The sequence below is a fragment of the Salmo salar genome, chromosome 12, assembly GCF_965601325.2.
Source record: "Salmo salar chromosome 12, fSalSal1, whole genome shotgun sequence".
Taxonomy (NCBI): domain Eukaryota; kingdom Metazoa; phylum Chordata; class Actinopteri; order Salmoniformes; family Salmonidae; genus Salmo; species Salmo salar.
The window spans coordinates 105,551,897-105,566,363 of record NC_138302.1 but is presented as its reverse complement, the minus strand read 5'-3'; the positions used below and the strand labels follow the sequence as shown (position 1 = coordinate 105,566,363).

The 14,467-nt window shown below is 44.0% G+C and overlaps 1 protein-coding gene across 1 annotated transcript in view; it reads left to right on the top strand.

Moving 5' to 3' along the window:
* Positions 1-739: 739 nt before the first annotated feature.
* The window catches only part of LOC106566258 (sarcolemmal membrane-associated protein), a 122,290-nt gene continuing 108,562 nt past the window's right edge, over positions 740-14,467 (top strand). The window contains exons 1-2 of the mRNA XM_082959531.1: positions 740-2,376; positions 11,666-11,813. Coding sequence (XP_082815657.1) covers positions 2,179-2,376; positions 11,666-11,813 — 346 coding nt within the window. The 5' untranslated portion in view covers positions 740-2,178. The remainder of the gene's footprint in view (positions 2,377-11,665; positions 11,814-14,467) is intronic.

The following is a 14,467-nucleotide window of genomic DNA, read 5'->3' as shown; positions in this document are numbered from 1 at the left end:
CGGACCACACCACCGGACCATACCACCTTACCACCGGACCACACCACCGGACCATACCACCTTACCACCGGACCATACCACCTTACAACCGGACCATACCACCTTACCACCGGACCACACCACCGGACCATACCACCTTACCACCGGACCATACCACCTTACCACCGGACCATACCACCTTACCACCGGACCATACCACCTTACCACCGGACCATACCACCTTACGTTCACCCTTGATTGCTGTTCCTATCTCTTCACTTATGATAGAGCGGGTAAGGATTCATTCAGCTCATGCTGTCCCCCTGCAAATTGTAAACCCGATTCGGTGCACCCCATTACATCGACAGTGCAGTTTCTCCGTTTTCTCGCTCATCTTTGTTCTTTCTTCTGTTTTGTCGCGTTAACGCGGTGACATCACCACATCAACTCGTTAATTAATGTTACCTACTTTCAGATAATGAAAGATTAGATTATTCTTGTAAATTCTAATTTAAACGGGGGCTCAACATTCCGTGCTCACTTCATCTTCTGAAAATCTAACCCTAACCTTAAATTAAGACCAAAAACCACATTTTTAATCTCATACATTTTTTTGTTTTTTTTTAATTTAGCCAAGTCTGACTTTGTGCTTGTGGTAACTAGTGACAACGGAAAACCGGATGTATGCACTGCAGCGCGTCATTAACGTCTATTTTGATTGGATCCCAGTCTGTCAATCTGTTTGTCAAGTTCCCGCCTCCAATTACGTTATGGGCATGTCGCGTGCGCTAATGGCGGTTGCGCTGTCCGGTTCGGTTTTTGTGTATATTGTTATGAGTATGGCGGCGGATACTTACGGAGGACGTCAACTTGTTAGAAATGTTCAGTTCAACTGAAGAAAGCTTTAATTCAAACTTTTTTTGTAATCGATAGCGTTTCGACGCGACACGTTTGTTGGACTTCAGAAGATTACTGGACAGGTGATGAGAGAGTGTAGCTAAACTTGTCTCCGTTTTTCCGAAGTCTGCTGTCAGTCAGCTAACTACCTAGTCTTCCTATGTAAAGTCTTTCCGACTCGGCTAACGTGAACTTTTTACAATGAGGACAGTTTATTATCTACTTGTTTTGAGTTGCTTGTCAAAAAATAACACAAGTTTACCTGAAGTAACACCATAGAACCGTTCCAGAGCTAGTTGATCACGACTTTTCACCCGAAGAGGCCCGACTACTATTCCAGCTAAATGACAAGTTCTTAGCGCGTTAGCATAACTAGCCATATAGCTAGCTAGTTTTTATAACAGTGTTATTGCACAAGGCCTGTCCAGCTCTACTTACCTCTACAATAGTCGTTTTAAGGCGTGTCTTTGAACCTGTTTGGAACATTATGCTTCACGATTAGAAGGATTTGTTGCTGTTTGGGGCCCTGAAAGTAAATATTAGCCTGTTAGCCTTCCTAAGTTGGGAGTGGCTAGAGGTTGCATTAGCTAGTTAGACATTTAGCTAGCAAACAACCTCAGATACACACTCTCTTTAGCACCCGTCCATAGTGAGTATGATAAACAACTTAATGTTAACTCAGCCTCTATGGGGGAAAAAACACTTATTGATGACATATTAAACCACGGTCAAATTGTCAGCGGGTGTGTTTCAATGGCTAGCGGTATCATCAGCAGGCACAGTGATAGGAAACCGCGCAATGGTCAGATTGTGTAATATAGCTATCTGGATTTATCCGATGGGCTAAAGATTAGCTGCCTGCCGCTAACTTGCGCGGCATAATATAGCTTCTCTCGCTATACATGTTGATGGACGTGGGAAAATATTTTCTAGATTACTACTGTTCCTATCGTCAAATGGTTTTGGCTGTACTGTATTGTGGCCTGTACGTAGTCGTATTGAGTCATTCACTGGACGTAATGTAGCTCTGTAGAAAGAGACCATACATATATGTTTATTTAGTAATTTTTACATTAATACAGGAGGTTTTACGTGTCTCTTTGAATCAAAAGAAGAAAAAACGTCCAAATAAATGGCTAGCTAGCAGTACCTAACTTAAACAAAGAAGAGCCAGACAGCGAATAGCCAGGTTACATGGTTTTTAACACAACAGCCGAGGTTTGAAGACTGAAGTTAGTCAATCTGGATCAAGAAATCTTGTCTTTCGTCGCTGATTGGAGTAACACTCCCAAGCCATCATCAATGCCTTCAGCGCTGGCCATCTTCTCCTGCCGTCCGAATTCACACCCTTTTCAGGAACGTCATGTCTACCTGGACGAGCCGGTCAAGATCGGGCGCTCTGTGGCACGATGCCGACCCGCTCAGAACAACGCGACGTTCGACTGCAAGGTTCTGTCACGGAACCATGCCCTGGTCTGGTTTGATCACAAGACTGGCAAGGTGAGTCTGTCTCTCAACCAGTCGGCTAACTACTGGCTTTTACCTTGCATGGTACAGCTTTTACCTTGCATGGTACAGCTTTTACCTAGCATGGTACAGCTTTTACCTTGCATGGTACAGCTTTTACCTAGCATGGTACAGCTTTTACCTAGCATGGTACAGCTTTTACCTTGCATGGTACAGCTTTTACCTAGCATGGTACAGCTTTTACCTTGCATGGTACAGCTTTTACCTAGCATGGTACAGCTTTTACCTTGCATGGTACAGCTTTTACCTTGCATGGTACAGCTTTTACCTTGCATGGTACAGCTTTTACCTTGCATGGTACAGCTTTTACCTTGCATGGTACAGCTTTTACCTAGCATGGTACAGCTTTTACCTAGCATGGTACAGCTTTTACCTAGCATGGTACAGCTTTTACCTTGCATGGTACAGCTTTTACCTAGCATGGTACAGCTTTTACCTTGCATGGTCATTGTACTTTTTTTTTTAAATTTCACCTTTATTTAACCAGGTATTTATATATTATATATATATAACCCTTTATTTAACCAGGTAGGCCAGTTGAGAACAAGTTCTCATTTACAACTGAGACCTGGCCAAGATAAAGCAAAGCAGTGCGACACAAAGAACAACACAGAGTTACACATGGAATAAAACAAACATACAGTCAATAATACAATAGAAAAAGTCTATACACAGTGTGTGCAAATGAGGTAAGATTAGGGAGGTAAGGCAATAAATAGGCCGTAGTGGCGAAGTAATTACAATTTAGCTATTAAACACTGGAGTGATATAAATGTGCAAGTAGAGATACTGGGGTGCAAAGGAGCAAGATAAATAAATAAAAACAGTATGGGGATGAGGTAGTTGGATGGGCTGTTTACAGATGGACTATATACAGGTGCAGTGATCTGTGAGCTGCTCTGACAGCTGGTGTTTAAAGCTAGTGAGGGAGATGTGAGTCTCCAGCTTCAGTGATGTTTGCAGTTCGTTCCAGTCATTGGCAGCAGAGAACTGGAAGGAAAGGCGGCCAAATGAGGAATAGGCTTTGGGGATGACCAGTGAGATATACCTGCTGGAGGCGTGTGGCTGCTATGGTGACCAGTGAGCTGAGATAAGGCGGGGCATTACCTAGCAGAGACTTCTAGATGACCTGGAGCCAGTGGGTTTGGAGCCGAATATGAAGTGAGGGCCAGCCAACGAGAGCGTACAGGTCGCAATGGTGGGTAGTATATGGGGCTTTGGTGACAAAACGGATGGCACTGTGATAGACTGCATCCAGTTTTCTGAGTAGAGTGTTGGAGGCTATTTTGTAAATGACATCGCCGAAGTCGAGGATCGGTAGGATGGTCAGTTTTACGAGGGTATGTTTGGCAGCATGAGTGAAGGATGCTTTGTTGCGAAATAGGAAGCTGATTCTAGATTTAATTTTGGATTAGAGATGCTTAATGTGAGTCTGGAAGGAGAGTTTACAGTCTAAACAGACACCTAGGTATTTGTAGTTGTCCACATATTCTAAGTCAGAACCGTCCAGAGTAGTGATGCTGGACGGGCGGGCAGGTGCGGGCAGCGATCGATTGAATAGCATAGATTGTCTAGCCCTGCTGATTTGTAGGGGTCCAGATTTAGCAACTCTTTCAGAACATCAGCTATCTGGATTTGGGTGAAGGAGAAATGGGGGAGGTTTGGGTAAGTTGATGTGGGGGGGTGCAGGGCTGTTGACCGGGGTAGGGGTAGCCAGGTGGAAGGCATGGCCAGACTTAGAAAAATGCTTATTGAAATTCTCAATTATTGTGGATTTATCGGTGGTGACAGTGTTTCCTAGCCTCAGTGCAGTGGGCAGCTGGGAGGAGGTGCTCTTATTCTCCATGGACTTTAGTGTCCCAGAACTTTTTGGCTTTTGTGCTGCAGGATGCATATTTCTGTTTGAAAAATCTAGCCTTTGCTTTCCTAACTGACTGTGTATTTTGGTTCCTGACTTCCCTGAAAAGTTGCATATCGCGGGGGCTATTCGATGCTAATTAACTGACTTGCCTAGTTAAATAAAGGTTAAATAAATGGTGGTCTCCCTCAATTTCACCCTTTACTCTTCCTCCTCACCCCTTCCTTCCCGTCAGGTCTGCCTGTGACAGTCTTTCTCAATAGCAAGGCTGCGGTCACTGAGTCTATACATAGTCAAAGATTTCCTTAAGTTTGGGTCAGTCACGGTGGTCAGGTATTCTGCCACTCTGTCTCTCTGTTTAGGGCCAAATAACATTCTAGTTCGCTCTGTTTTTTTTGTTGTTGTTAATTACTTGACACATTGGAAGTAATTATCTTTTTGTTTTCTCATGATTTGGTTGGGTCTAATTGTGTTGCTGTCCTGGGGCTCTGTGGGGTCTGTTTGTGTTTGTGAACAGAGCCCCAGGACCAGCTTGCTGAGGGGACTCTTCTCCAGGTTCATCTCTCTGTAGGTGATGGCTTTGTTATGGAAGGTTTGGGAATCACTTCCTTTTAGGTGGTTGTAGAATTTAACGGCTCTTTTCTGGATGTTGATAATTAGCGGTTATCAGTCTAGTTCTGCTCAGCATGCATTATTTAGTGTTTTATGTTGTACACAGGATATTTTTGCAGAATTCTCAACTTGCTGTTTGTTCCATTTTGTGAATTCTTGGTTGGTGACCCCAGGCCTCAACCATAAAGGGCAATGGCTTCTGTAACTGATTCAAGTATTTTTAGCCAGATCCTAATATGTATTTGAAATGTTATGTTCCTTTTGATGGAGGTAGAAGGCCCTTCTTGCCTTGTTTCTCAGTTGGTTCACAGCTTTGTGGAAGTTACCTGTAGCGCTGATGTTTAGGCCAAGGTATGTATCGTGTTTTCTGTGTGCTCTAGGGCAACGGTGTCTAGATGGAATTTGTATTTGTGGTCCTGACAACTGGACCTTTTTTGGAACACCATTATTTTTGTCATACTGAGATTTACTGTCAGGGGACCAGGTCTGACAGAATCTGTGCAGAAGATCTAGGTGCTGCTGTAGGCCCTCCTTGGTTGGGGACAGAAGCACCAGATCATCAGCAAACAAACATTTTACTTCAGATTCTAGTAGGGTGAGGCTGGGTGCTGCAGACTGCTCTCTCTCTCTCTCTCTCTCTCTCTCTCTTCTCTCTCTCCTGCCTGAACAGTCACTGCCAGACAGGCATGTTGAACAGGCTTGTAATCAGCCGCAGATAACTCCATGGAATCGGTCAGTCTGCCACCTTACGAGAAATAATGGATCATAGCTGTTGACACACAATGACAGCCAGCTATGGCAACTGTACTGAGAAGTTCTGTTTTGTATAGGGTTATAGGGACAGTGCTTTTTGTGTCTACTTGTCTGTCTCAAATCAAATTTTTATTTGTCATATGCTTTGTAAACAATAGTCTGACTAACAGTGAAATCCTTACTGACAGGTCCCAATAATGCAGAGAAAAATAATAGAAAGTTAACATGATAAAAAATACACACTAATAACATGGCTATATACAGGGGACCAGTACTGAGTCAATGTGCAGTGGTATGAGGTAATAACATGGCTATATACAGGGGACCAGTACTGAGTCAGTACTGAGTCAATGTGCAGTGGTATGAGGTAATAACATGGCTATATACAGGGGACCAGTACTGAGTCAGTACTGAGTCAATGTGCAGGGGTACGACGTAATAACATGGCTATATACAGGGGACCAGTACTGAGTCAATGTGCAGGGGTACGACGTAATAACATGGCTATATACAGGGTACCAGTACTGAGTCAGTACTGAGTCAATGTGCAGGGGTATGAGGTAATAACATGGCTATATACAGGGTACCAGTACTGAGTCAGTACTGAGTCAATGTGCAGGGGTATGAGGTAATAACATGGCTATATACAGGGTACCAGTACTGAGTCAGTACTGAGTCAATGTGCAGGGGTACGACGTAATAACATGGCTATATACAGGGGACCAGTACTGAGTCAGTACTGAGTCAATGTGCAGGGGTACGACGTAATAACATGGCTATATACAGGGGACCAGTACTGAGTCAATGTGCAGGGGTATGAGGTAATAACATGGCTATATACAGGGGACCAGTACTGAGTCAGTACTGAGTCAATGTGCAGTGGTATGAGGTAATAACATGGCTATATACAGGGTACCAGTACTGAGTCAGTACTGAGTCAATGTGCAGTGGTATGAGGTAATAACATGGCTATATACAGGGGACCAGTACTGAGTCAGTACTGAGTCAATGTGCAGGGGTACGACGTAATAACATGGCTATATACAGGGTACCAGTACTGAGTCAGTACTGAGTCGATGTGCAGGGGTACGACGTAATAACATGGCTATATACAGGGGACCAGTGCTGAGTCAGTACTGAGTCAATGTGCAGGGGTACGAGGTAATAACATGGCTATATACAGGGTACCAGTACTGAGTCAGTACTGAGTCAATGTGCAGTGGTATGAGGTAATAACATGGCTATATACAGGGTACCAGTACTGAGTCAGTACTGAGTCAATGTGCAGGGGTACGACGTAATAACATGGCTATATACAGGGTACCAGTACTGAGTCAGTACTGAGTCAATGTGCAGGGGTATGAGGTAATAACATGGCTATATACAGGGGACCAGTACTGAGTCAGTACTGAGTCAATGTGCAGTGGTATGAGGTAATAACATGGCTATATACAGGGGACCAGTACTGAGTCAGTACTGAGTCAATGTGCAGTGGTATGAGGTAATAACATGGCTATATACAGGGGACCAGTACTGATTCAATGTGCAGGGGTATGAGGTAATAACATGGCTATATACAGGGGACCAGTACTGAGTCAATGTGCAGGGGTATGAGGTAATAACATGGCTATATACAGGGGACCAGTACTGAGTCAATGTGCAGGGGTATGAGGTAATAACATGGCTATATACAGGGGACCAGTACTGAGTCAATGTGCAGGGGTATGAGGTAATAACATGGCTATATACAGGGGACCAGTACTGAGTCAGTACTGAGTCAATGTGCAGTGGTATGAGGTAATAACATGGCTATATACAGGGGACCAGTACTGAGTCAGTACTGAGTCAATGTGCAGGGGTACGACGTAATAACATGGCTATATACAGGGTACCAGTACTGAGTCAGTACTGAGTCAATGTGCAGTGGTATGAGGTAATAACATGGCTATATACAGGGGACCAGTACTGAGTCAATGTGCAGGGGTATGAGGTAATAACATCGCTATATACAGGGTACCAGTACTGAGTGTGTGTAGGGGTATGAGGTAATAACATGGTTATATACACAGGGTACCAGTACTGAGTGTGTGTAGGGGTATGAAGTAATAACATGGCTATATACACAGGGTAACAGTACTGAGTGTGTGTGTAGGGGTATGAGGTAGATGCTGTATGTACAATTGAAGTGGGAGGTTTACATACACCTTAGCCAAATACATTTAAACTCAGTTTTTCACAATTGCTGACATTTAATCCTAGTAAAAATTCCCTGTCTTAGGTCAGTTAGGATCACCACTTTATTTTAAGAATGTGAAATGTCAGAATAATAGTAGAGAGAATGATTTATTTCAGCTTTTATTTCTTTCATCACATTCCCAGTGGGTCAGAAGTTTACATACACTCAATTAGTATTTGGTAGCATTGTCTTTAAATTGTTTAACTTGGGTCAAACGTTTCAGGTAGCCTTCCACAAGCTTCCCACAATAAGTTGGGTGAATTTTGGCCCATTCCTCCTGACAGAGCTGGTGTAACTGAGTCAGGTTTGTAGGCCTCCTTGCTCGCACAGTGGCTAGATGTGCCAAGCTTATAGAGACATACCCCAAGAGACTTGCAGCTGTAATTGCTGCAAAAGGTGGCTCTACAAAGTATTGACTTTGGGGGGTGAATAGTTAAGCACACTCAAGTTTTCCGTTTTTTTGTCTTATTTCCTGTTTCACAATAAAATATATTTTCCATCTTCAAAGTGGTAGGCATGTTGTGTAAATCAAATGATACAAAACCCCCCCAAAAAAATCCTTTTTAATTCCAGGTTGTAATGCAGCAAAATAGTAAAAATGTGAAGGGGGGGGGGGGTGAATACTTTTGCAAGCCACTGTACAGGACTGTTTTGCTTGTGTAGACTGGAATATGTTCCGGGATTCATCCGATGGCGTTGAGGAGTTTACCACATCATCAGACACCAGCTTCCTGTTTGCCAAACTCTGCCCTCCTAAATAATAAATAATGTTGGGCGTCCAGGGGAGGTTTTAGTGTGCTTCCCAAATGGCACTCTATTCCCCATAGGGCTCTGGTCAAAAGTAGTGCACTATGTAGGGAATAGGATGCCATAGGGCTCTGATCAAAAGTAGTGCACTATATAGGGAGTAGGGTTCCATAGGGCTCTGATCAAAAGTAGTGCATTTCTTGTGACCACACCCCAAATCTAATGAGATGACCTTAACTGTAAATGTAGTTTTTTTTGTCATCAACCATTGACCTTCAATTAATAGCATTTAAATCAACTATCAAAATGAAAAGGAACCAATAAATACATTTACTCAAAATTGTCACATATTTTGGTGAATCCGTCTTTTGAATACAACTGCAAATTGCCACAGTTGCAAGGACATCTCAGGAAGTTAATGAGCCTGGATAAAAAGACTGTTAATGGAAGACACAAAACAAACGCCCCCCCTCCCCCCAGCTGCCTCAAGGCGACACCCCACCCAACATGCATTACATACCTCCCCCAAGGCCTTTCTCATGTACCCACATGCACATCAATCCAGTTCTGTAGTAGAATCGGCACGTTTCCTTGATGAAAAGGTCGTCGTTTTTGTCTGGCAGTAATGCTAGTAGGTTACTTTCACAGGGCTGAGAAACCCTTCAGATCAGTGAGTCCTGGACTGGGTACAGTATAGCACAGTTGGCACAGACCAGCCTACCTGAGAAGCCCTGGGCTTCAGTTGCACTAGGTCATGTGTGAGGAGTTCAATGTGATTCAAACTTTGACAGACAGATAATGTGTGCTTTTTCTCTGGATGTTTACCAAACCAGTTACTGTCCTCCACCCACTCCATATCAGTAGGCCTACAGTTCATCATGAACTAGTAAGTTTGCCTAACTGATTTCAGTGCTGCTGTAACCGGTCCTCTCCCTCAAATCCCTGGAGGACTAAATGGCTGTTTTATAAGCTAGGTGTCGATGTGCCATGTGCTTCCTGTTGCTATTAACCAGGCCTCTCTGAACATCTTAGTTTGAACAGCGTTATAGGTGCAGCAGACAGCGTCTGGAGTTGAATATAGACAGATTACACACCCCTTACTTGAAATGCAAGTCTTGCTCTTCCTACTAATACACTACATCCCCCTTGCTGCTTGAAGGACAAACCAGATCGTGCTGATAAAGCAGCGGGTGTCCTGTCTTCCCCGACCGCAGAACATCAGCCGTAAGGTCCTGTCTTCCCCGACCGCAGAACATCAGCCGTAAGGTCCTGTCTTCCCTGACCGCAGAACATCAGCCGTAACCTCCTGTCTTCCCCGACCGCAGAACATCAGCCGTAACCTCCCGTCTTCTCTGACCACAGAACATCAGCCGTAACCTCCCGTCTTCTCTGACCACAGAACATCAGCCGTAACATCAGCCGTAGCGTCCTGTCTTCCCCGACCACAGAACATCAGCCGTAGCGTCCTGTCTTCCCCGACCACAGAACATCAGCCGTAGCGTCCTGTCTTCCCCGACCGCAGAACATCAGCCGTAACCTCCTGTCTTCCCCGACCGCAGAACATCAGCCGTAACTCTATACTGAACAAAAATATAAACACAACATGTAAAGTGTTGGTCCCATGTTTCATGAGCAAAGATAAAAGTTCTCTCTGAAATGTTCCATACGCACAAAAAGCTTTTCTCATTTTGTGCACATTCGTTTACATCCCAAAGCATTTCTCCTTTGCCAAGATATGCCACACCTGTCAGCATGGTCATTACACATGTGCACCTTGTGCTGCGGGGAAAAAAAGGCCACTCTAAAATGTGTAGTTTTGTCAACACAATGCGATTGGCTTGCTGACTGCAGGAATATCCACCAGAGCTGTTGCCGGAGAATTGCATTTAAATTTCTCTACCACAAGCCGCCTCCAACGTCGTTTTAGAGAATTTGGCAGTACGTCCAACCGGCCTCACAACCGCAAACCACGTGTAACCACGCCATCCCAGGACCTCTACATCCGGCTTCTTCACCTGCGGGATCGCATGCGCTCCAGCAGGTATATCTCACTGGTCAACGCCAAAGCCAACACCTCGTTTGGCCGCCTTTCCTTCCAGTTCTCTGCTGCCAATGACTGGAACGAACTGCAAACATCACTGAAGCTGGAGACTCATATCTCCCTCAATAGCTTTAAACACCAGCTGTCAGAGCCGCTTACCAATCGCTGCAGCTGTACACAGCCCATCTGTAAATAGCCCATCCAACCAACTACCTACCTCATCCCCATATTTGATTTTTTCTTTCTGCTTTTTTGCACACCAGTATTTCTACTTGCACATCCTCATCTGCACATCTATCACTCCAGTGTCAATTGCTAAATTGTAATTACTTCGCCACTATGGCCTATTTATTGCCTTACCTCCTTACTTAATTTCCACACACACTGTATACAGATTTACTATTGTGTTATTGACTGTACGTTTGTTTGTTCCATGTGTAACTCTGTTTTTGTTGCACTGCTTTGCTTTATCTTGGCCAGGTCGCAGTTGTAAATGAGAACTTGTTCTCAACTGGCCTACCTGATTAAATAAAAAATTAAAGTCTGAGGGGGGTGGGTGCTGAGGAGTATTTCTGTCTGTAATAAATCCCCTTTGTTGGGATAAACTAATTCTGATTGGCTGGTCCTGGCTCCCCTGTGGGTGGGAATGTGCCCCTGCCCCGTCATGTGAAATCTATAGATTAAGGCCTAATGAATTTATTTCTTCATATGAACTGTATCTCAGTAAATTCTTTGAAGTTTTTGCATGTTGCGTTTTATATTTTGGTTCAGTATATTTCCAAATGTGTGTTCTCATGGCTCTCTTGTCCCTCTGCAGCAGACCTATGGTGAGCAATGTGTTTGGAACATCGCAATGCACATAGAATTGTGAAAATTGCAATGCATATTCTATCGGCACCAAAGTATCGTGATAATATCGTATCATAAGGTCCCTGGCAATTCCCAGCCCTAAACTATAGTATTGTAACTTGTTCTATAGTATTGTAACTGTGTATTCCTCTTCTCTGTATTTCAGTTCTACCTGCAGGACACTAAGAGTAGTAACGGGACGTTCATCAACAGCCAGCGTCTGAGCCGGGGGTCCGAGGAGAGTCCTCCCTGTGAGGTCCTCTCTGGTGACTTCATCCAGTTCGGTGTGGACGTCACAGAGAACACCCGTAAAGGTACACACACACACACACACAACGATGATGTCTGGTGTACAGTCGAAGTTGGAAGTTAACATGCACTTAGGTTGGAGTCATTAAAACTCGTTTTTCAACTCTCCACAAATTTCTTTTTAACAAACTATAGTTTTGGCAAGTCGGTTAGGACATTTACTTGACATCATGGGAAAATCGAAAGAAATCAGCCATGACCTCAAGAAAGAAAATTGTAGACTTCCACAAGTCTGGTTCATCCTTGGGAGCAATTTCCAAACGCCTGAAGGTACCACGTTCATCTGTACAAACAATAGTACGCAAGTATAAACACCATGGGACCACGCAGCCGTCATACCGCTCAGGAAGGAGAGGCATTCTGTCTCCTAGAGATTAACGTACTTTGGTGCGAAAAGTGCAAATCAATCCCAGAACAACAGCAAAGGACCTTGTGAAGATGCTGGAGGAAACAGGTACAAAAGTATCTATATCCACAGTAAAACAAGTCCTATATCGACATAACCTGAAAGGCCGCTCAGCCAGGAAGAAGCCACTGCTCCAAAACCGCCATAAAAAAGCCAGACTACGGTTTGCAACTGCACATGGGGCCAAAGTTGGTACTTTTTGGAGAAATGTCCTCTGGTCTGATGAAACAAAAATAGAGCTGTTTGGCCATAATGGTAATTGTTATGTTTGGAGTAAAAAGGGGGAGGCTTGCAAGCTGAAGAACACCATCCCAACCGTGAAGCATGGGGGTGGCAGCATCATGTTGTGGGGGTGCTTTGCTGCAGGAGGGACTGGTGCACTTCACAAAATAGATTGCATCATGAGGATGGACAATTATGTGGAAGTTGAAGCTTGGTCACAAATGGGTCTTCCGAATGGACGATGACCCCAAGCATATTTGGGGGCGGCAGGTAGCCTTGTGGTTAGAGCGTTGGACTAGTAACCGAAAGGTTGCAAGATCTAATCCCCGAGCTGACAAGGTACAAATCTGTCGTTCTGCCCCTGAACAAGGCAGTTAACCCACTGTTCCTAGGCCGTCATTGAAAATAAGAATTTGTTCTTAACTGACTTGCCTAGTTAAATAAATACTTCCAAAGTTGTGGCAAAATGGCATCAGGACAACAAAGTCAAGGTATTGGAGTGGCCATCACAAAGCCCTGACCTCAATCCTATAGAACATTTCTGGGCAGAACTGAAAAAGCGTGTGTGAGAAAGGAGGCCTACAAAGCTGACTCAGTTACACCAGCTCTGTCAGGAGGAATGGGCCAAAATTCACCCAACTTATTGTGGGAAGCTTGTGGAAGGCTACCCAAAACATTTGACCCAAGTTAAACCTTTTAAAGGCAATGCTACTAAATACTAATTGAGTGTATGTAAACTTCTGACCCACTGGGAATGTGATGAAAGAAATAAAAGCTGAAATAAATCATTCTCTCTACTATTATTCTGACATTTCACATTCTTAAAATAAAGTGGTGATCCTAACTGACAGGGAATTTTTACTAGGATTAAATGTCAGGAATTGTGAAAAACTGAGTTTAAATGTATTTGGCTAAGGTGTATGTAAACTTCCGACTTGTACAGTGGGGACAAAAGTATTTGATCCCCTGCTGATTTTGTACGTTTGCCCACTTAGAAAGAAATGATCAGTCTATAATTTTAATAGTAGGTTTATTTGAACAGTGAGAGACAGAATAACAACAAAAAATCCAGAGAAACGCATGTCAAAAATGTTATAAAATGATTTGCATTTTAATGAGGGAAATAAGTATTTGACCCCTCTGCAAAACATGACTTATTACTTGGTGGCAAAACCCTTTTTGGCAATCACAGAGGTCAGATGTTTCTTGTAGTTGGCCACCAGGTTTGCACACATCTCAGGAGGGATTTTGTCCCACTGCTCTTTGCAGATCTTCTCCAAGTCATTAAGGTTTCGAGGCTGACGTTTGGCAACTCAAACTTTCAGCTCCCTCCACAGATTTTCTATGGGATTAAGGTCTAGAGACTGGCTAGGCCACTCCAGACCTTAATGTGCTTCTTCTTGAGCCACTCCTTTGTTGCCTTGGCCGTGTGTTTTGGGTCATTGTCATGCTGGAATACCCATCCACGACCCATTTTCAATGCCCTGGCTGAGGGAAGGAGGTTCTCACCCAAGATTTGACGGTACATGGCCCCGTCCATCGTCCCTTTGATGCGGTGAAGTTGTCCTGTCCCCTAAGCAGAAAAACACCCCCAAAGCATAATGTTTCCACCTCCATGTTTGACGGTGGAGATGGTGTTCTTGGGGTCATAGGCAGCATTCCTCCTCCTCCAAACACGGCGAGTTGAGTTGGTGCAAAAGAGCTCCATTTTGGTCTCATCTGACCACAACACTTTCACCAGTTGTCCTCTGAATCATTCAGATGTTCATTGGCAAACTTCAGACGGGCATGTATATGTGCTTTCTTGAGCAGGGGGACCTTGGGGCGCTGCAGGATTTCAGTCCTTCACGGCGTAGTGTGTTACCAATTGTTTTCTTGGTGACAATGGTCCCAGCTGCCTTGAGATCATTGACAAGATCCTCCCGTGTAGTTCTGGGCTGATTCCTCACCGTTCTCATGATCATTGCAACTCAACGAGGTGAGATCTTGCATGGAGCCCAAGGCCAAGGGATATTGACAGTTCTTTTGTGT